This window comes from Oncorhynchus keta, chromosome 5 (assembly GCF_023373465.1).
Source record: "Oncorhynchus keta strain PuntledgeMale-10-30-2019 chromosome 5, Oket_V2, whole genome shotgun sequence".
Lineage (NCBI taxonomy): Eukaryota > Metazoa > Chordata > Actinopteri > Salmoniformes > Salmonidae > Oncorhynchus > Oncorhynchus keta.
The window spans coordinates 12,547,477-12,568,448 of NC_068425.1; the positions used below are offsets into that span (position 1 = coordinate 12,547,477).

The 20,972-nt window shown below is 43.5% G+C and overlaps 2 protein-coding genes across 3 annotated transcripts; one reads left to right on the top strand and one right to left on the bottom strand.

Moving 5' to 3' along the window:
* Positions 1 to 2,803: 2,803 nt before the first annotated feature.
* On the bottom strand, positions 2,804 to 9,546 carry LOC118374660 (ADP-ribosylation factor 2). Its single transcript, XM_035761128.2, has 5 exons — positions 9,404 to 9,546; positions 4,931 to 5,088; positions 4,125 to 4,235; positions 3,869 to 3,993; positions 2,804 to 3,540 (listed from the first exon to the last, which is right to left on the bottom strand). The coding sequence occupies exons 2-5, from the start codon at positions 5,076 to 5,078 to the stop codon at positions 3,379 to 3,381; spliced, it is 546 nt and encodes a 181-aa protein (XP_035617021.1). The 5' UTR covers positions 5,079 to 5,088; positions 9,404 to 9,546; the 3' UTR covers positions 2,804 to 3,378.
* Positions 9,547 to 9,575: 29 nt separating this feature from the next.
* On the top strand, positions 9,576 to 18,185 carry LOC118374659 (protein Wnt-9b-like). Of its 2 annotated transcripts, none has more exons than XM_035761126.2 (4): positions 9,576 to 9,836; positions 12,944 to 13,197; positions 14,050 to 14,315; positions 17,042 to 18,185. In XM_035761126.2, the coding sequence occupies exons 1-4, from the start codon at positions 9,712 to 9,714 to the stop codon at positions 17,501 to 17,503; spliced, it is 1,107 nt and encodes a 368-aa protein (XP_035617019.1). In that variant the 5' UTR covers positions 9,576 to 9,711; the 3' UTR covers positions 17,504 to 18,185. The 2 variants fall into 2 exon arrangements, with proteins under 2 accessions (XP_035617019.1, XP_035617020.1); XM_035761127.2 differs by lacking the exon at positions 9,576 to 9,836 and adding an exon at positions 11,639 to 11,843.
* Positions 18,186 to 20,972: the final 2,787 nt, after the last annotated feature.

A 20,972-nucleotide genomic window follows, 5' to 3' on the forward strand; every position in this document is an offset into this window, starting at 1 on the left:
TGTTATCCTGAAAACCTTAAAGGTTTACCTTGTTGAATATGATCTGTGTTCCAAGGTAATGAATAGGTTCTTACTGTGGTGGAATTGTGAACTGATGTTTCAGTATCTAAGCCTATTTTAGCCCAGTGTTTCAGTATCTAAGCCTATTTTAGCCCAGTGTTTCAGTATCTAAGCCTATTTTAGCCCAGTGTTTCAGTATCTAAGCCTATTTTAGCCCAGTGTTTCAGTATCTAAGCCTATTTTAGCCCAGTGTTTCAGTATCTAAGCCTATTTTAGCCCAGTGTTTCAGTATCTAAGCCTATTTTAGCCCAGTGTCTCAGTATCTAAGCCTATTTTAGCCCAGTGTTTTAGTATCTAAGAGTATTTTAGCCCAGTGTTTCAGTATCTAAGACTATTTTAGCCCAGTGTCTCAGTATCTAAGCCTATTTTAGCCCAGTGTCTCAGTATCTAAGCCTATTTTAGCCCAGTGTTTTAGTATCTAAGACTATTTTAACCCAGTGTTTCAGTATCTAAGCCTATTTTAGCCCAGTGTTTCAGTAACTAAGCATCTATTTTATATTTTCATGAAATAAATATACAAGAGATTTGTAATAGAGATCTCTTTATTATAGTGCATTTCTCAGATGTTACAAGATGGGTTAAAAAAAGCTAAAAAAAAGCTAAAAACAAAGGGAAATCCTTAATTAAAAGAAAATACATATGCACACACACCTTGTGTCATTTGTACAGAAAATGATCTGAAAATGAAAGCTTCACATCTGAACAAGGGGTAGCTAAATTAAATTGTCAAGTTAAAATAAATGTTCATACAGAAGTTGATATACACTTTAATTACCTGCCATATGCCGGAAGTGACGCTCATCATTCAATTCAATGGGTTTTCTTTTAGCACTAAACTCTACAATATCATTACAAAAGAAAAGGCCAAAAATTAGATTAGAGTTATTCATTTGTTGAAACCATTTTCTGGAACAATTCATAACAGAAAAAAAGAGATCTAATTGTCCAGTTGTACACAGATACAAGGGTAAAGGTCAGTCCTACCCTCAAGAGGTCAGTGTGGGGCTGGGGCCTTAAGAGTCATCTTCAATCAGCAGGGGGTGTGTACAGTACAGTGTACTAAGGGTTTCTCAACTAAATTAGCAGTAGCCTTTGGAATACATGGGATGTACAGAGAACCATTTTGTCAGTTATGGTATACATTTTGAAGCTGTGTGTTGATGTGAAGAACAGCCGCAGCTTAAATTGCACATGGTGACTATCTGCTGGTGTAGTTGCTATGGCGATGCTGATGGGAGAGCGTTGTCAATGAGAGCACTGCTGATGTGAGCAGAAAGCTCAAGCTTTCCCCCCGCTGCTTGTTGTAAAGAGGTTGATGAGGCAACCTTCCATGGTCTAGTTACAGTACTATTGTATAATACTGTAAGCTGGTCATGTTTCACATGAAGCAAAGGGGAATATGTGACTCTACCTGTGCAGAAGAACCGGGATAAGTAACCCTGACGACACATATAGAGCAAACAACCTAGATAGCCCCGCATAGGGTGTGTTAACAATTCAGAGTGTGGATTGTAGGCTGAAGCGTAACGCATTGAATGCCATGAGAGCTTGATAACAACACAGCACTATGAGGAATTGGAGTGAGTGCCGCGTTAGTGCAGCTGAAAGTCAGTGGCGGCTGACGGAAGGCGCTAAAGGAGGGGCTTAATGTAATGTCTGGAATGGAATCAATGGAACGGTATCAAACATATCGGAACCACATTTGACAATTATGTCATTCCAGTCATTACAATGAGCCCATCCTCCTACAGCTCCTCCCACCAACCTCCTCTGCTGGAAGTGACCCATCAGGCCCACCCCATGCCCTGCAGAAAAGTCCAACTCTGCAAACATCTCTGCAACGCTAACCCAAACACAACCAGCCCTTCATAAGTCACACCCAAAGGATCCTAAAGCATTTTGATTGAAAGACTGCACACCTGGCTCCTCGGCTCATGCTCGACCAAGGGAACCAGGTAATCTGTACAAAAAAGAACAATGTAAATAAAATATAATAAAAAGGAAAAAAGTAGACAACAGAAAATGTAATGAGAAAGCCAGAGTGGGAGCAACTCTCAAAAGGCCTCGCTGTTCCAGTGGACAGGAACGGTGCTGAAAACACCCAACTAATCCCATGTACACTCACCCAATGTACACACAGAGCTGTGGCTGGCTTCACTCAACTACACTGACCCTCTGCCTAGCATAGGTAGTATAGTGTAGTACTAGACAAATACACAGTTTATTGCGTTTTCCATACCCGGCGGTAAGGACTCAATCAAAACATTATCAATGATCTCACAAGGCCCTGTGAAAGGAACATATCGCTTGGTGTTAGCCACCAATAAAGATGCAGCGTGATAAAGAGGCCATCACTTGTGATCCTAGAGGGCAGCAGGGTCAGCAGCTGGTTACCATGGTTACCTTTTGGAACAACAACTTATTTCCAGACAAGACATGTCTTGTTCCATTCTAATAAACCAAAGACAATAATAACAACTCATTTCAGTCAGTAATGCCTACCAAACAGCTGACCCTAAAGTCCTGCAGGTCTTATCAAGCACCGCCGTCATCATTCAGGCTAAGGCGGCTTCGCTCAACAACAAAAACGAGTGGGCGAGGGGCTGTGTGACATCACTAATTTGTTGTGCTTCAATGGAGATTTGAGGGTTAGGACAGACTGAAAGCTAGCTAATAATTGATTAGCTAGTGTTCCCAAGACAGCCAGAACAACATGATTTCCCAAAGAATGCAAAGAAGGATCTAGGATGGAAAATCTATTTTTATTTGTCTTTTTTCCAACCTGATACAGGTTACATTGAGATGTATTTCATGGTGTGGGGTCTCAAACCAACAGTTTAACAAGAGTGTCTGACAGATCGCAATACTAGTGGATGGAAAATCAAAGTTGTTTTTTTAATCTATAAACTTTATTCATTTTGCAGATTACACATAAGACTTAGCATCCTGGGTCTTTCTTTGCCTTGTGAAAACCAGGGTGTCTTAGGAGCCACTGACGGTGGGTCAGGAGGGGAGGGATGGGGGGGCGCTAGAGTTAGCCATGCTGTCATTTCCATGGGTGAGTGAGACTGTTGAAGGCACAGCAGGGCTGCTCCCACTCCCGGCTCACACACATGCACCCACACATACATACACATTAAGATCCACACAAACACTTGCACTCTCACACACACGCGTATGTGGGGTATCACTGGTCAAAGCCCCAATGGTTGGAGGGGATGGAGTGAGAGAGACGGGAGGAGAGAGGGGCTGGGACCAGCGCTGTCGCCCATAACACACTGCGCAGACAAAGACGCAGACAGACGGCGGAATGGTGGATCATTTTGCATTCTTTAGCTGGTTGGAGAGCCAGTCGAGGCCCTCGTAGAGCCCGTCCCCGCTGGTAGCGCATGTGGCCTGGATGTACCAGTTACGCTGGCGCAGGGAGTGCAGGCCCAGCTTGTCTGTGATCTCCGCTGCGTTCATAGCGTTGGGGAGGTCCTGAAGAGTGGCGAGAAAAGGGTTAACCCAGGAAAACATGCGTCTGCAACAGACCTTCACAAGCTATCTTAGTATAAGAGGTCGACCAATTTATCGGCATGGCCGATTTCAAGTTTTCATAACAATCGGTAATCTGCCTTTTTGGACGCCGATTACATTACAATCCACAAGGATTCCATTCCATTTTAAAGAATTTCACGCCAAGAACACTTGATTTAAGTGGCCTACTCTTTACGCGTCAAGCCAAAATTACATGTCCAGGGTAGCAGGTAAAAATACCTACTGTTTTCCTGACGCACTAGTGTCTCTGCCCAGTTAGTCAGTTCACCTGTTTGTTAGCGAACACAAGAAGCACAGCGTCTCTCAGCTCGTCCTCAGCCAGCATCCTTGTCAGCTCCTCCCGCGCCTCGTTCACTCTCTCCCTATCGTTACTGTCCACCACAAAGATCAGACCTGAGAGTAGCAGAGGGAGAGAAAGGATGGAGGGTGAGGAAAATATGAACATTTACCCGGGACTGTCTCAACTTCACTGTTTCTGACTTTGAGATGGTGCTGAGGGGGTTCTGGTGAAAGCGTCCACTCACCTTGGGTGTTCTGGAAGTAGTGCCGCCACAGAGGCCTGATCTTGTCCTGACCGCCCACATCCCACACTGTGAAGCTGATGTTCTTGTATTCTACAGTCTCAACGTTAAAACCTGAGAGAGCGAGAAAGATCAGTTACATCAGCAACCTAAAACACTAACATTCTAAGAGGCTGTGTGAGATGACATATCAGCAATCCCAAACAGGCAAGCTAAGTCACTCCCTTAACACAAATGTCTGTATGAAATGTCTTTGCCCGAATGTAGCTGCAAATTAAAATGTATATTTTAATAAAATACACAAAGTGAATGAACATCTACTGGAATATGAAATGTCATCAGCCTTGAGTTACATTCCTATAACGCAACATTTATTTCAGGGGGGGCTGTAAAGCTCCATTCATTCCTATATTGAAAAGTCACTTAATCCCTATGACAACAGCCACACTGCAGGACGTTGCCTGCCTGCGGGAGCTCTGCAGCTGATGTAGGTAGGCTACACAGTGCCCGACCCACGTCTCCTAATGAAATCCATGTACAGGCAGACTGTTGGCCTTTACAGGGGCCCACTCATTGCTTCAGAGCCTGAGGGCAGCTCACGGCAGCTACTCTGGGCATGTGGGTAGTGATCAGGGTTCGGATGAGATGGGGACATTCATTTCCACTCCCCTACAACTAAACAAACAGGAGTCTTGATCTCATGAAACAAGTTATTGGAGGAATATTGGGGAGCATTTCAAGAGGGGTTTGTACCTAGGTGAGGGGTGTGTGATGACAAGGAGTAAAAGGGATAAGGCTAAGCTACTCACCGATGGTAGGGATTGTGGTGACGATCTCTCCCAGTTTGAGCTTGTACAGGATGGTGGTCTTGCCGGCAGCATCCAGCCCTACCATCAGAATCCGCATCTCTTTTTTACCAAAGAGATTCTTAAACAGGCCTGCAAACATGTTCCCCATCTTTGCTAATCTGGAGGAAGGGAGACAGAAACCAAAACGGTTAAGCTAGTAGTCGTAAAACATTCATTATGCCTAACACCAGGCTAAACCGGCCGTGTGTGTGTGTGTGTGTGTTCGGTAACACAAAAGCTCATTGACGTATGTGAGCAGTGTGGATGAAAAGATTCATTAACATGAAAACGTTGAAATATTATGCACTGCTCCCGCATACAATGTGGGTGGTGTCGGATCAGTGTAAAACAAGACATTTTTTATGAATCAATTTATAAATGTATATAGAAGGTACCCATCCTTGGTAGTTTCATTAAGACTTTTGACCTGTGAGGGTAATAATGTCAGGCTAAGCTTCCTTATCGCTGATAAAGGGCAACCACAGAGATTAAATTCATGAGAGGGAGAAAAAGTGCTGAGAAAAGCATTAAGTCACTGTCTGTGTTTATTTTGCGTCTTAACAAAGGGCCCTCACAGTGGCGCCTCTGGGTCTCACACCACACACGAGCAGGACTTGGCTGATGGGGCTCCAGATCGGTGTCGTTCTGACTGGCAGGCAACTGTTTACTCATAGCCAGGAGCAGAGAAGTGGATCACATGACTGGCAGAGCACTGACCAGAGACACGATCCAGGGGTAGAGGCTGGTTACAACATAGCATCACCTGAACATCTATTGCCCAACACCCACCAGGCAAGAACACAAACAGGCTCTGTAACAGCAGCCACAACGATTAGAATGTAGTAGCCTAGTCAGTCCCAAATAGAAGCCTACATACATGTCTAACACAACAACATAACTAATTCATGTTGTTTTTTTTACTTAACCTTCTCACTGTTGAAATGCGTTTCTAAATGTACACGGGTCTTTCCATCAATTTGGTGCCTTTTGAGAAGTGTAACTTTTACATAATTTCAACTTAATGAAAAAATAAAAATAATTTTGTTTTAATAGTGCCTATTATGTGCAAAATAAAGTAACAGGTTTGATGATTTCTTCTGACATCAACCATAGAATCTGGGGCGGCAGATAGGTTGCAAGATCGAATCCCGAGCTCACGAGGTAAAAGTCTGTCGTTCTGACCCTGAACAAGGCAGTTAACCCACTGTTCCTAGGCCATCATTGAATATTAGAATTTGTTCTTAACTGACTTACCTAGTTAAATAGTGGTGTAATTTTTTTATAATAATATCCACTTGTGACAGGGAAACTGTCACAGAAACATTTGTTTAACCGGGAGGGGCAATTGAATGCAAGCTTCACAAAAAAAATATATTGTTACAACATTTCTAGGCTATGGGTAACTGGGTTGACATGTTATGCTTGACCCGCTCAGTTTTGCACCACAAAATTGCCAAAAAGAGTAGAATCAGCTCATCTGCTTTTACTATAAGATATTACTATTAGATGTTCAATGTTTTAAAAGACAGTTTCACCATATTAAAATGAGAGTTCAGTTCACGTAACAGGGTTGAGGGACATACATAAATGAATCACACAGCTGGGGCGGCAGCGTAGCCTAGTGGTTAGAGCGTTGGACTAGTAACTGGAAGGTTGCGAGTTCAAACCCCCGAGCTGACAAGGTACAAATCTGTTCTGCCCCTGAACAGGCAGTTAACCCACTGTTCCCAGGCCGTCATTGAAAATAAGAATATGTTCTTAACTGACTCGCCTGGTTAAATAAAGGTAAAAAAAATAAAAATAATAATAAATAAATAATCATCTTAAGAAATAATTGTCTAGCAACAAAATGACTAGGACTTTACAATGATGCTGAACCATGAAGACGTTTAGGGATTAAGTGGGTTAAAATCTTCATAGAAGTGAGAGTTGACAGAGGGATGTCAAAATGCTGCATTTTAGCAGATTGATTGAATTGTCCATAATATTAAAGGGCACCGCATTTAAAATAACAGGCTTTTAAAATCCAATATCGGTACACAATTTCTACTTAAAATATCGAAGGGCACGCTTTCATGGAATGACCCACAAATGTATCAATTGTTAACTTTAATTTTGAATTAGGCAAATTCATTGCAATAACAATCCTTCCTGTTATTCAGTATGTTGCCAAGCACATCGCAGAATCATGTGATTTAAGACACAGCTTATGATGAAACAGGCTCACTACATCAGACAAATAGTGTATCCTAAACACCATGACAAAAACCGATTCATATTTGAGTTAGCTTATTCATACATAAGTTAGCGGTCTTAATACAAACTGGATAAGAGTAGGGGACAATGGGACCACATTCTAAAAGACCCATACAAGTGTGGTAGGTGAAACAAAGAGCATGCAGTCTGAGCTCAAGTAAAAACACACAATGAGGCCAGTGATGTGGCGAATATAGGTCAGCGCTCAGAAGAACCAGAGTACTAGAGGCTGGATATGGGAGAGGTAACAACACACCTGTAAGCAGAGACACACTGCTGAATTAACCAGGAGAGAGACAGGGAAACAATGATCCTGTCAGGGCAAATAGGTTATTGAACACTCAGGTCTTTCTCCAAAGGACAGGAATGACTTTAAAATAATGGAACACTATGATGTTGAGCAAATCCCTCCCACTAGCACATGGCTACAAATGATAGCATAGGATAACAGCAACACGGTATTATTACACTCCTTCAAGACAATTGTGTGGCAAATGGTATACAAATGAACATAATTCATAAAGGTGTTCTTTGGTGGAAACATGCTGAAGCCATTTAAATATGACACACGCCTTGGCACTTCTGAAAAACTACACAACAACCGTAGGCAAACAAAGGAGGAGGGGTGTGATTTGAGTTCTAACATCATGAACACAGGGAGTTGTCAGTTTCACAAAGTGCCTTCCTGGATTCAGAATGTGACAACGAATCTAGCTCTCGCCAACAGGCATTCCACAGAGGGGAGTTCCAGAACTAGAAAAGCTCATAGCTTGCAGATTTCTCATGACATCACAACAATGGCAGCTCATTTGAATCAGGATTGTCCACCCTGTTCCTCAACTAAAGCAAAGAGGAAGTGCTCAGAATACATCGTCCTCTTGAGGAAACAGGAATAACAGGGGAAGGGTATGGGAGGCCAGCAGCAAGTCATCAAAGAGTAGTTAAGTGAACTTATCACAGTATGCATGTGATATAGGCTGCCTGGGGTAGAGTATTTTGGGGTGCATTGGCAGTCAGTGTTAAAGGGGTTCTAAAAGAGATGCTCATAAATTCAAAAGAGCCCATGTGGATTAATAATTGACATGCCAAATGACAAGGGGGTGGAACATGTGATGTACAGCCTACTACATACAGTACACACATTAATATTGAGGGAACACTAGGGGCAGCAAGGGGGCTCACTTTCTAGTTGGACAGGCAAAAAGTGGACATTTTTCTTTTAAGTCTAGCAATGTTTTTCCATAAGGGAAAGTTAGACATGTTGGGGTTAACCTGCTCCACCAGTTGTTTGATCAGCCCCTCATCAGGACCTGAACAAAGTATGTAAATCTGACAGATTCCTGGAGAACTCAATGTTTGAAAATGGAAATGTATGGAAGACAGAGACATGGGTGTCAGTCATAAATAACAAAGATGTGTGTGTGGCTTTGCATGCATCTCACACACTATTTTGCTTCAGTTGTCTGTCCATTAAAATTATTTGGGCCTAACATACGGTTTTAGCTAGTTAACTACATTAATGTGTAACACTGGCTAGTGACTAACCACGGGTTCAGTTTGAAGACTGACAACAGTTTCCAAAACAAAATCTAACCATCCAGTACCAACAGTTACGCTAGGTAAAGCTTCCCGGCACAGTTTAGTTACCCAGCTAGAGGCCGTAGAGACCACCAAGTCACCTTACCGTTTAACCCACATGCTGGTTAACTACATTCATTTAGAGACGAGTTTAACGTTGGTTAGCTAGTTAAGCGGCGGACGACTCAAATCTCAATCCACGTAAATTAACGTTACGCAGTCAGAAAATAGGCGTAGCTAGCTAGCTAACGTCAATTTTGCGAAGCGGCTCGACATAATGCCTCCAAATAGGAGGAAGCTGAATGTCCAATCACAATGACCAGCGAATACTTATTAACACATTTTCAGTAAAATTAGCGAAATAATGTTCTCACGACTTTTACAGGTCGTGAGAATATAATGCCGGGCGAGCTAGCGAACGTTAACTAGCTATTGACGGCAGATGATCCTCGTTTGGTTTGAGTCTACGCATTCGTTGTCAAAGCTTGCGTTCAAGCCGAAAGCAAATAAGCAATCGTTTGCATTCCAGATCCTGAAAATATTTAAAAAAAATACTACGAATTACATATATTATATTGCTACGTTGTATACATGTTTTACCTTTTAGTGGCGGTTTCTCGATCTTTCTTTTACGCTCCTATTCACCGCTAACAACAAAATGGCGTCTTTCACAAGTGTCAAGAAAGCCGCGTCATGGACGTTGCACATCGTAAGATCTTCACCAATCATATTATCCATTGCAAGTTACAAAAACGTACCCTGCTGTGCTGCGGGCCAATCGATGAAACGACATTTAATGTTGAGGGCGGAGATTTACAGAAGGCCCTCCTCCAGTTTGCCCTACAAACTGAAAGACCAGTCAAGCTTCCCGTAGGATCAAGCATCCCCGCCCCATATTTCCGGCTTCAATGGAGACCGGAGAAATTTGCCACTGGCCCAACCCATCATCATTGGGGAGGAGAGCAAACAAAACAAACCGGTTGCAATGGTTCAATCCAGAAGAAAAAAACGCCCGGAAAATACAGGACCATGGGTGTGTATAGACTTATATTGGATATGGCAAGCAAGTGCTGCCTTATATGCCTTATAGCTAGGCCACGTACCCATAATGGCATAGAGATCATCATCTCAATCAATAAGCAACAGCCTACAATTTACATTTCTGATCAAAGAATTCCATCCTGTTTCTGTCATTCATCTTTTAGTTAAACAGCCTGAAAGAGTCAGAGCCAACACCATAGAAATAGGAATTATAATACAAATTAAGTAATTTAATGGGATCTCTATGGCCAACACTAACATGCAAGGTCTAAAATGACAGCTCGGTCTATAGGACCAACATGTAGGTAAACTGGAGTTGGGGGGCCCCTGGAGGTGGGCAGAGGGGAGAAGTGGGTTGCGAAGTTCAAGGTGCATCAAGGGTTCAAGCGTTCATCAAGGTTGTTGGGGTCATCGTTAACACAGTGTGTGTTGTTCATATTAAATCCACTAGATGGGGCCGTCTCCATGCTGCAGTCATAATGTCCCAATAAATCCAAGCCAATAGTTTCCGTTTCGTGCTTCCTTTCCATAAATCAACCACTCTGAAATTATAGACATATGCCTATGTGAGTGTGCAATATCATCAGTTGGAAGTTTGTCCACCTTTCATGTGTTTGTGCTCATGGTTTGCTAATTCAGGTGGTTGTCCGGTTCCCTCAGTTATGCAGGTGTCACACTGAGCAGACAAAGAGATCTTTGATTACCCATTCATCCACATGGTGGTTGTAAACCAGAGTTGTTGTTGTTGCTGTTGGACATGAAGTGAATAAAAGGGATTTTATATGAAAATGGTCTATGGACTGAGACATCCTGGGTGGTAGGCAGATATATCTACAGGTGTCATGAAGCACAGAATATAATTTAATTAGGGGGTATAAGCCTTGAAATACAATGCATTAAAATACAAGCTTATTGTTGATGTTTGTCTGTATGTGTTGTTGTACAGTAATTATTCACCGTGACTAGGCAGTGGGCATGCCACTTGTCATTAGTTTGTGTGTTGTCTAGGGCTGGCTATCCCACAATGTGTTCCTTCTCCTTGCAGGTGTTTGGTCAAGCGCCCACATGAGCATAAATATATTACAAAATAAAGATGTAATTCGTTTGAGTACAAAAACGTATTTATAGAAGTTTCTTCCCTGCTGCTATGAAACAATAAGTAAGAATCAAAGAAAAAAACACTGTTAGGTAGAGAAAATTTGATTGGAGCCTTGGTGGTTTGTAACCATTATGACCAAAATTAAAATAGAGTTATCAAGAAGGAGACCATCAGCGAGTCTTTGCTGGCAATGGAAAATAGTCAGCAAGCAATGGTGGAGATTCAACTGTATAAAAGTATGTATTGCTTAATAGATGTCTATGTAATCCTATACTTATAATCCAAGATCCATTTTTGCAATAACAAGTGTATCTGCATCTTTGTATTTGTAGGCTATGTCTACCTTCTCCGGCAGCCACAGAACTTCTTAAAGGAGCACACTTAGTTATAGTCAGCCACATCCTATAGCCTATAGTTATTCTAGTATATGCCCATACACTTGCCACTGGTGTATCCACCATAAACATGGCACAGTAGATCTGTCAGTGGGTAGAATGAAAATGCACCAGCAAGTTTGAATATGAGGCACAGTAATGACAAAACCCAGACGAATGCTCATCACAGCCAGGTAGATTTGCTACCTGTCACTTCCATCTAAGTGGGGGGCGTTTCCATGGTTGGGGCGGGACGACAAGGGAGTCCAATGGGCGTGTGGCACGATGATGCGCTCCCCAGAGGCCTTGCCTCCCTTGGGACCGCGCCTGCCGCAGTGGACCGAAGTTTGTGTGGGCCACTTAAGAGGTGAGCCTGCCAGACGGCACAGACTTTCCCAGTGCAGAATCAGCGAGATGAAGAGCAGCGTCGATCCGTCATCATGTGCTCTAGGCTCCCAAGGACCGCCTGCCTACTGCGACTCATTGAGCTCTGCATCCTCCTCTCGCACACTGCAGCATATTTTGGGTCAGCCACAACTCTTTTACTGTTTTGTCTCTGAAGATGTATTGTCTTTTCCTTACTTCTAACATATACAGCAGATCGATGTCTGTAGGAAATAATGCATGTGATGCGACGTACATTGCCTGCCTATATGATGGAAGCCCAGCGTTCCATGACTATCGTGCGCAATTACGCACGAGACCATAATGTATGACTGTAAATGTTGACTTGTTTGGATGTTCAAGTCCACAGAGATGACTTATGATTGCATTTTTCTGCTATCTAAAAGTAAACAAAGTAGGCTAGTTTCCAAGGCTGTGTAACAATTTTTCAAATAGCCCTACATCCTTATGACACCTCCACAAATTTTAATAATATTATTGATAATTATTAATTTGCCAAATACGTCTCAGAGCAGAATATTTGAATATTTAAGAAATCCTTTGTATGATCTATGACTTGCTGAGAGTGTCAATGGTTTCGCACGGTCTCTTGACCGCTCGAGTTTGGCACTACCTCAATTCTCTCACTTTTTGGCAATAGTCGAAATTTGTATGAGGGAGCTAATTTCATGCATAAACAGATTTTTTAAATATTTTATTTTAAAATTAGAATCCTACACTCAGTTTCCTTTTTTAACATTATTATGTGGTTTTATTAGGCACATGTGGGTAGGACAGACGAAGTCAAATATAGGCCGATATGTGCGTCATTTTACTTTGGAAGCAAATTGAAACATTTTGATATGACTTACTACGTTTATACTTAATTGCGCGTATACCTGTGTGTAGTGTGTTGTTAAAAGCTTGTAGAGTCAGCAAAAACGATACATATTGTTTCTATTTATAGGCTATGGCTCTATGAACAAAATGTAATTGTTATGGACACATGTTACAGAAATGACTCTGGAACAACATGTTTTCTTTATTCCCAGGACCACCAGAACGTTGGGTATTATTTATAGGTATTATAGGTTTATAGGTTTATGTTTATTTATAGGTATTATAGGTTTATAGGGTTATGTTTTCTTGATAAGATTATTTATATGACATTTTCCTTTTGAATTTGGTAACGTCAGTGATAACTATACTGCACTGAATGTATACATTTGTCTCCTTTGAAAGGCTGACAGGCCGAGAGCCCTTGGTCTTTTTGCCTGCCCCGTTCTCCAATGAACCCCCGACGGGAAAAGCTCACCTAAAACAATGCGAGCAGATGACACTGGCCCGTAGGCAGAAACGACTGTGTCGCCGCGAGCCGGGTTTGGCGGAGACGCTGCGTGAATCAGTGCGCCTCAGCCTCTTGGAGTGCCGCTATCAATTCCGGAACGAGCGCTGGAACTGTAGCTTGGACGGCCGCGGGAGTCTTCTGAAAAGAGGTGCAATAATATGTCATCAATTCACAGAGTTCCATGTATTTACACACAGGAGAGATATGAGGGAAATATTTCCATCTGGAGGGACGCATCATGGGAAGCAAGTAAACATGTAGGCCTAATAGCCTAGACTGATGTTGTGTTGTGAATATCGTAAGGTTCAAATTACTACTTCATGATGCAAAGGATTTCTCAAGTGCAACAATGCAATCGATTGAAAATGTAAGTATATTGAATTGATAAATTGACTGTTGTGGGGGGTAGGTGAGTGATCTCAAAATAATGAGCCAGGCTAAACCCTAGTCTATAGCCTACAACAACAAAAAACTCCACCCCTTATAAAATCATTTTAGAGCATGCTTATGCTATCAGCACGAAGAGCCATGAACAGGTCAGCATGGAGTTAATTAAGGGCTGAAGAGCCAAAAAGCCTGGTGCGGCGGGGCCTCCGAGGGCCCAGTGGTTATTTATATCTCGGAAACCCGCCCAGTTACCAGAGGAAACGGGCGGCGTGATTACTCACTTTCATCTGGGGGGGAAAAAATCCTTCCTAGTCAAAATAAGAATTAATTGGATTAAAATACATCATAGCGATGTCTCTGGGCTAAGCAAATAAGTGCGAAACCAAACCACCGGGAACAGTCAGCAGACGAATCATGACACAACTCTTTAAATGGAACACTGGAGTAGAAACATGGGAGTAGAATGTAACCAAAATATGTATCTCATGAGCTTGGATGATAGTCTAGTCTTTACATGTCTGGGCCTAGCCAATTTACGAGGAGTAAACAACATTTACATTTTTATTTTTATTGTAGACTATTATTAATTGTTGATGTCATTTGTCTATTCCAGGCTTCAAGGAGACGGCCTTTCTTCTTGCGGTGTCTTCAGCGGCATTGTCCCACGCACTAGCAAAAGCTTGCAGCTCAGGCCGAATGGAGAGGTGCACGTGCGATGACTCCCCAGGAATACAGCATCGCGAGGCATGGCAGTGGGGGGTCTGCGGTGACAACTTGAAATACAGCACCAAATTTCTCAAGAAGTTCTTGGGCCAGAAGAGGGTCAGCAAAGACCTGAGGGCGCAGATCGACTCCCACAACATTAACGTTGGAATCCGAGTGAGTGAGTGTTGACATGTGCATAAGCTCAAGCAAAATAACAAGAATCCCATTAAGCATTTGTGAGTGACACTATTGTGGCATAAGTTAATTTTTTCAAAAGAGAAAGGTGTAAGCCTATGCCAGTAGTGAGTAGTTTCCTCCCAAGCATCATAAACATATCAGGCAATAACAGCTCACTTTTAGACCTACCAGCAGAAGACAACCCCAAACACTGCTTAACATACAATGCACTCTTCAAACAGAGGCAGCAGGGACTGTGTGACTTTACCAGGTCTCGCACTGAGTCCTTGCCCATATATCTCATCCAGTGCCAGAAGTCCACTCCCCCTGCATGGTGTCTCCCTTCCTGTAGCCCTGGTGCATAGATAGCTACTGGGCCTGGGCTGGTTGAGGCTGAGGGAGGCAGCAAGTACCAGGGATAGGAGAGGAGACAGACTGCTGTCAGATCCCTGTAGCCAGGTGTTCCAAGGCAGGCATGATAAAGCTTGCTGTGCGGGCCCACAGAAAATGAAAGGTTTCCCGTCAGAGAGAACAATTATAACTGTTGCCTCTTTTAATATACGAGCAAGCATTTTTTCCACTTACTGTATGGCGCTGAACTATGCTCTTCTCCATATATCCACAATGTTCATACGTTAACACTATGTGTGTATTTCTGTGTGTAGCTTAGACACAGCCAGCCCCAAGGCTCTTCCCCTTTACCTTTCAAACTGAGGCAGCAGGCCCTTCAGAGGGAGAGAGGGAGAGAGAGCGAGGGAGAGATAAAAACAACAGGATGAACTGAAGTAGTCTATCTTATCTTATCTTTATTGAGTGTGGTGTTTTCCTCACCTTCCACCTATCCGGCTCAGTAGAGACCCGGAGGTGGTTGTTTTTTCACAACACCCCCCTCTAACCCTCATCCCTCAGTAATGTTCTGAGATGCCCCTGAGGGGTTCATACCTGTGTAGGGCGGAACTCGGCAGAACTCTTCAACCCTGAAGTAGCCCCTGGGTCTCCCCCTCCCCGTAAGGATGACCCCCATGCCGCATGACCTGTCTCTGGCCCCCACCCAGTTAGAGTCTCTCTGGCTGAGTGCCTCAGCGCTGGTACCCCCACCCCACCACCACCAAGCTCAGTGAACTTTTGAACGAAGGCAGGACACCATCCTTCAGCCTTCTAACCCAAACTCTCTAACTGTTTAAGCTTTTTAAACTCTTATGATCATTTTCCGTGCACAGACTCACACTCACACTCACACAAAGAACAAGGTGGAAAGATTCTGCTGTCTGTGATGCCTGTCTCTAATGCCCCAGGCTTCATAGGAGAAAGAGAGGAGAGAAGCAGTGAGAAAGAGCTAGTTTCAACACATTGAAAAAACGAATCCGCAGGCGCTGTCTAAATGCGAGACGTCAGGTGAATGAAATACTGCATGGCGAACAGTCTCCCTAATCCATCATCTCAACCGTTCATACTGAGTTAAACTAAAGAATGACTAGCCCCATACCATCTGACCCCCGCCCCACCAACCCACCCTGCAGGAAACTGTCCAGATTTATTTATAAAAAAATAAAAATAAAACTTTATTTAACTAGGTAGGCCAGTTGAGAACAAGTTCTCATTTACAACTGCGACCGGGCCAAGATAAAGCAAAGCAGTGCGACAAAAACAACAACACAGAGTTACACAAACAGACGAACAGTCAATAACACAATAGAAAAATGTATATTGTGTGCAAATGTGGAAGAGTAGGGAGCTAAAGGCAAAAAATTGGCCATAGAGGCTAAATAATAACAATTTAGCATTAACACTGGAGTGATAGATGTGCAGATGATGATGTGCAAGTAGAGATACTGGGGTGCAAAAGAGCAAGAGGATAAGTAACAATATGGGGATGAGGTAGTTGGGTGTGCTATTTACAGATGGGCTGTGTACAGGTACAGTGATCGGTAAGCTGCTCTGACAGCTGATGCTTAAAGTTAGAGAGGGAGATATAAGACTCCAGCTTCAGTGATTTTTGCAATTCGTTCCAGTCATTGGCAGCAGAGAACTGGAAGGAAAGGCGACCAAAGGAAGTGTTGGCTTTGGGGATGACCAATGAAATATAACTGCTGGAGCGAGGACTACGGGTGGGTGTTATGGTGACCAGTGAGCTGAGATAAGGCGGTGCTTTACCTTGCAAAGACTTATAGATAACCTGGAGCCAGTGGGTTTGGGGACGAATATGTAGTGAGGGCCAGCCAACGAGAGCATACAGGTCACAGTGGTGGGTAGTATATGGGGCTTTGGTGACAAAACGGATGGTTTCCAGTTTGCCGAGTAGAGTGTTGGAGGCTATCTTGTAAATGACATTGCTGAAGTCAAGGAAAATAGGAAGCCAATTCTAGATTTAATTTTGGATTGGAGATGCTTAATGTGAGTCTGGAAGGAGAGTTTACAGTCTAACCAGACACCTAGGTATTTGTAGTTGTCCACATATTCTAAGTCAGAACCGTCCAGAGTAGCAATGCTAGTCGGGCGGGAGGGTGCGGGCAGCAATCGGTTGAAGAGCATGCACTTAATTTTACTAGCATTTAAAAGCAGTTGGAGGCCACGGAAGGAGTGTTGTATGGCATTGAAGCTTGGCACCAACGATAGGCACCAACGATAAGAGCCCAGCTAATGAATCAGACTGAATAAACTGACATCTCACTCTCTTCCCCTCCCTCCTCATCACCCTCCTTTCCCCCCTCCTTCCTTTTCAGGCAGTGAAGAGTGGCCTGAAGACTACCTGTAAGTGTCACGGCGTCTCCGGTTCCTGTGCCGTGCGGACCTGCTGGAAGCAGCTGTCCCCGTTCCACGACACCGGGCGGCTGCTCAAGTTCCGCTACGACACGGCCGTGCGTGTGCTGAGTGTTACCAACGAGGCCACCGGGGAGACAGAGCTGGCGGGGCCGCGTCGCCACGGCCAGAGCCACCGGTCCACTGACCTGGTGTTCCTGGAGGACTCCCCCAGCTTCTGCAGGCCGTCACGCTATTCTCCCGGCACGGCCGGACGCTCCTGTGCCAAGGACACCAGCTGCCAGAGCCTTTGCTGCGGGCGCGGCTACAACACGGCCATGCACCTCACCACCCTCTCCTGCCACTGTCAGGTGCGCTGGTGCTGCCATGTAGAGTGCCAAACCTGTGTCAGGGAGGAGGAAGTGTACACCTGCAAAAATACCTGAAAAGGGGGAGAGAGAGAGAAAGATGGGGTGAGGAAAACGGCAACACACTGAGAGAACATTCAAAATGGCAGGGCTAGAACCACTCAGACATTACTCTTGATAAATTGAAGGGTTTGACTTTTAAACATACCCTTACCTGCCTGTTCTGAACTGATAACTGTTTTGGGAAGCATGGGAATGGAACAAGGTCATAATGTTGTTGGTAGTTTGCCACTTGTTGGAATCGAACATGCGCTGTCTCCTCAGAGGAGGCAGTATCAAGACCACGTTCTGCTTTGCTCTTACTGAATGCACTGACATCACAGACCTTAAGTGAGAAGGAGAGAGGGTTGCCTTGCTGGACAGTTATGGGCAGGGAATGGGCTCTTCACAAGGTACTGGAATGAACAGGTCACCATCATTATTTGGCAGCATCATCTCCGTGGGAGTGCTGACAGTTCCATTGGTCCTGTCCTCTTGTCGGTCTGTTCCTTAGTCAGTTTGTCTAACTGCTACTATGCTGTAGTGCTTATATCAAGATTTAGAGCATTTCCAAAGCGCCAGTAAATGCCAAAAAGGAATCTAGAGCCTCTTGACTTCTGTCTCTGTCTGCCTGGATGTCTCATTTGCTGTTTGCTGGTCTCTTTATTTGCTGTGAGAGCAGTCTAAGGGTTCATTCAATAAATGAAGCACTTATGTTGGCCATGTTATGTATAGTACTTTACTCCTTTGCTTTAAGGTGAGAAATGTATCTCTGGGTTAATACTGATATCCACCACACACCTTAAAAAGTCCCATTGAATCACTGGATGTCTGAACATGGAATGTTAGTGCAGGTTGCCTATAATCATAGCTAGTTAGTATGTAATTTATGACTAAATGCAGTCATAGGGTTATTGTGTGGTAAAGTAGACCTGTTGTCTCTTGTGAGAATGTCTATGATAATACTACATGTTTGACATTGTTAATACAGTAAAGGAAACATTCAAAGGAAATTGCACTCAAACTAAGGGAAACTCCAAACACTGTACATAAAAACGGCTATGCAAAGTTCTTCTCTTGCTCACACTGTAAAGAACTTTGCTCAATTTTTTATTTATAAGTGGGCATGTCTGCACGCACTGTGCTGTGCTTTCAAGTGTGTTCCCCTGACCAAATCAAACCGTTTTCTCTACAGTCTAATTCAGGCACATCTTTGTTCTCTAATGTCTTTGAAATGGCCCAATCATGCTGCTTGTTTTCTCAATTACCAATCAGAGAAAATAGCCATATTTGACTCCGCCATTCCTCCAGCTCTCCATGCCAGACCTCTGTGTCTGTCCGTGGGTTAGGGTTGAAGGTCCAGATCTGCCCCTAGGGCTTTTAGGCACCCATTTATGTTTCCAATATTTTACAATCGTTTCAGTTCCCTGTGCCAGTGTTTATTTTCTTGTTTATGCAGAGATATAGAGTTATGTACATGGATATAACTCTTATCAGGCTCAAAGCATATTAGACAGTGGAATCATATATATCTCTACCTCACCAGGTCTTTGGGCAATTATCATAATGATTTGTTTGCCTTGCAAATACTTCCTTGTGTCTGTCATGAAACTAAAGTCAAACTTTTAGATCAATGTACAATTCCTTTAAACTTGGTCATAGCTGTATACAATATTATTTACATTGTGACATACTGTATATTCTTATTTAAAAGCAATTAAAATAAATCAACATATACATTTGTAAAAAAATGTCTTTGTCTCCATTAATAGTTACTATAAGTAATGATCAGGCTTGTTACCTGTTTCTATATTTTACTTTCTTGTCTTAAAATGAAAGTATGGGAGCTTTGTGGTAGTAACTTCTCTTTTGTTCATCCTGATCAATTTCTGTCTCCCTTTCCCTATCTATGTATGTCTCTCTCTCACACACACACACACACACACACACACACACACACACACACACACACACACACACACACACACACACCTACATCAATCACAGAATCACAGTCACAAAAGCCACGGCCATACACCTGCCCTGAGCTCCACACACGAGCATTCTCTCTCCAGCAAAACCACTTCCTGATTGTGCTGCCCTGCCCTCCTTTTCATCTGAAAGGACTGTGGTCTCAGTGCATCACTCTCAACCACCAACTGCCCAACACATGCAGGGGGAGGAGAGCAGCACGCACACATACAGGTGTTCTGCCTCTGGCACAACAGGCCAGCCATGATGACAACAATAATGATGATGATGTCAAAGATGATGATGCAGAAGAATGTTGTCTACAGAATGTTTTTTTCTCCCTTTGACCTCAATATACAGTGCGCCCCTCAAAGGGCAAAAGGTCATATGTAACACTGATGATTAGAAATGAAATATTCATACCTGTGAGAGAAGGCTCTCCACTGAGAACCAAATCACACAGAGGCTTATTGTTTGAGATATTGCTACATTTACAGTGTGTTGTGTCCTGGAGCTTTTGATGTTTATCTCTGATCACAGTGATTAGACATGAGCCTTCTCTGCTCCAACATAATGAGCTCTGCTCTATTAAAACATCCAACAGGTCACAGGTTGACACGAGCAGACTGCTGGCTCATATAGGACCCCACCTAATGACTGTTTATCAATATTTACCTTTATTACATCAAATAACAGGGGGGTGAAGAGGGAGAGAGAGTGGGAGAGAAAGGACGGGAACACAAGGACAAGACGGAAGGATGTGTCGTTGACTTGCGAGCCAGAGAGAGAAGTCGATGGAAGTATGAGACGGGGGGGATCATTTGGAGCCCAGGAGGCTGATCTCCTCCTGCTGCTGTTGTTTTATAATGAACTCCTAAAGCCTTCATTTCCCCCAATGCCCTGAGTGGAGGGGGCTGCTGAGTCCACTGCCATCTTCTCACGCACAAGCCCCCAAGGACAGGACTGAGGCAGCTCCGAGTTGGGAGTCTGGGGAGCTTCAGATGGGGGGGTAACATACATGTGTGTGTGATTGTATTTCTATTTGCAGACTGAAAACCGCAAGGTGAGGGAAGATAATTGTTTTTGCATATGTGTGTGTGTGCACCTGTGGTTAGCATAATGAGAGTGGTGTGCGTGTGTGTTTATAGTCCCAGTGTTCATGTGCGGGTGTGTGAGGGTGGCCAGGAAGGCTGGATGTGCTCAAACTCTTCACTGTCATCCTGAAACACAACAGAGGCGTGAATGACATACACAATGTAGGGTGACGGTGGCAGTAACACTATCCGCCCTGTGTCTCTGTTGGCCGGGTTCAGTGGGCGGTGACTATGCTGGGCTGGGCTGGGGAAATGTGTCATGCTCTGATGGATGAAGATGAATTGAGCTCTGGGGCCTGGACATTTTGATGCATGTATTTGTATGATACATTTGCGTTGCTTAGCGAATGCCCTTATCCATAGCAACATACATAACTTTCAGGTTTATATATTACTTATTTGTACAAGAACAACAGATGTTAACTGGAGTGTAGCGGGTTAGG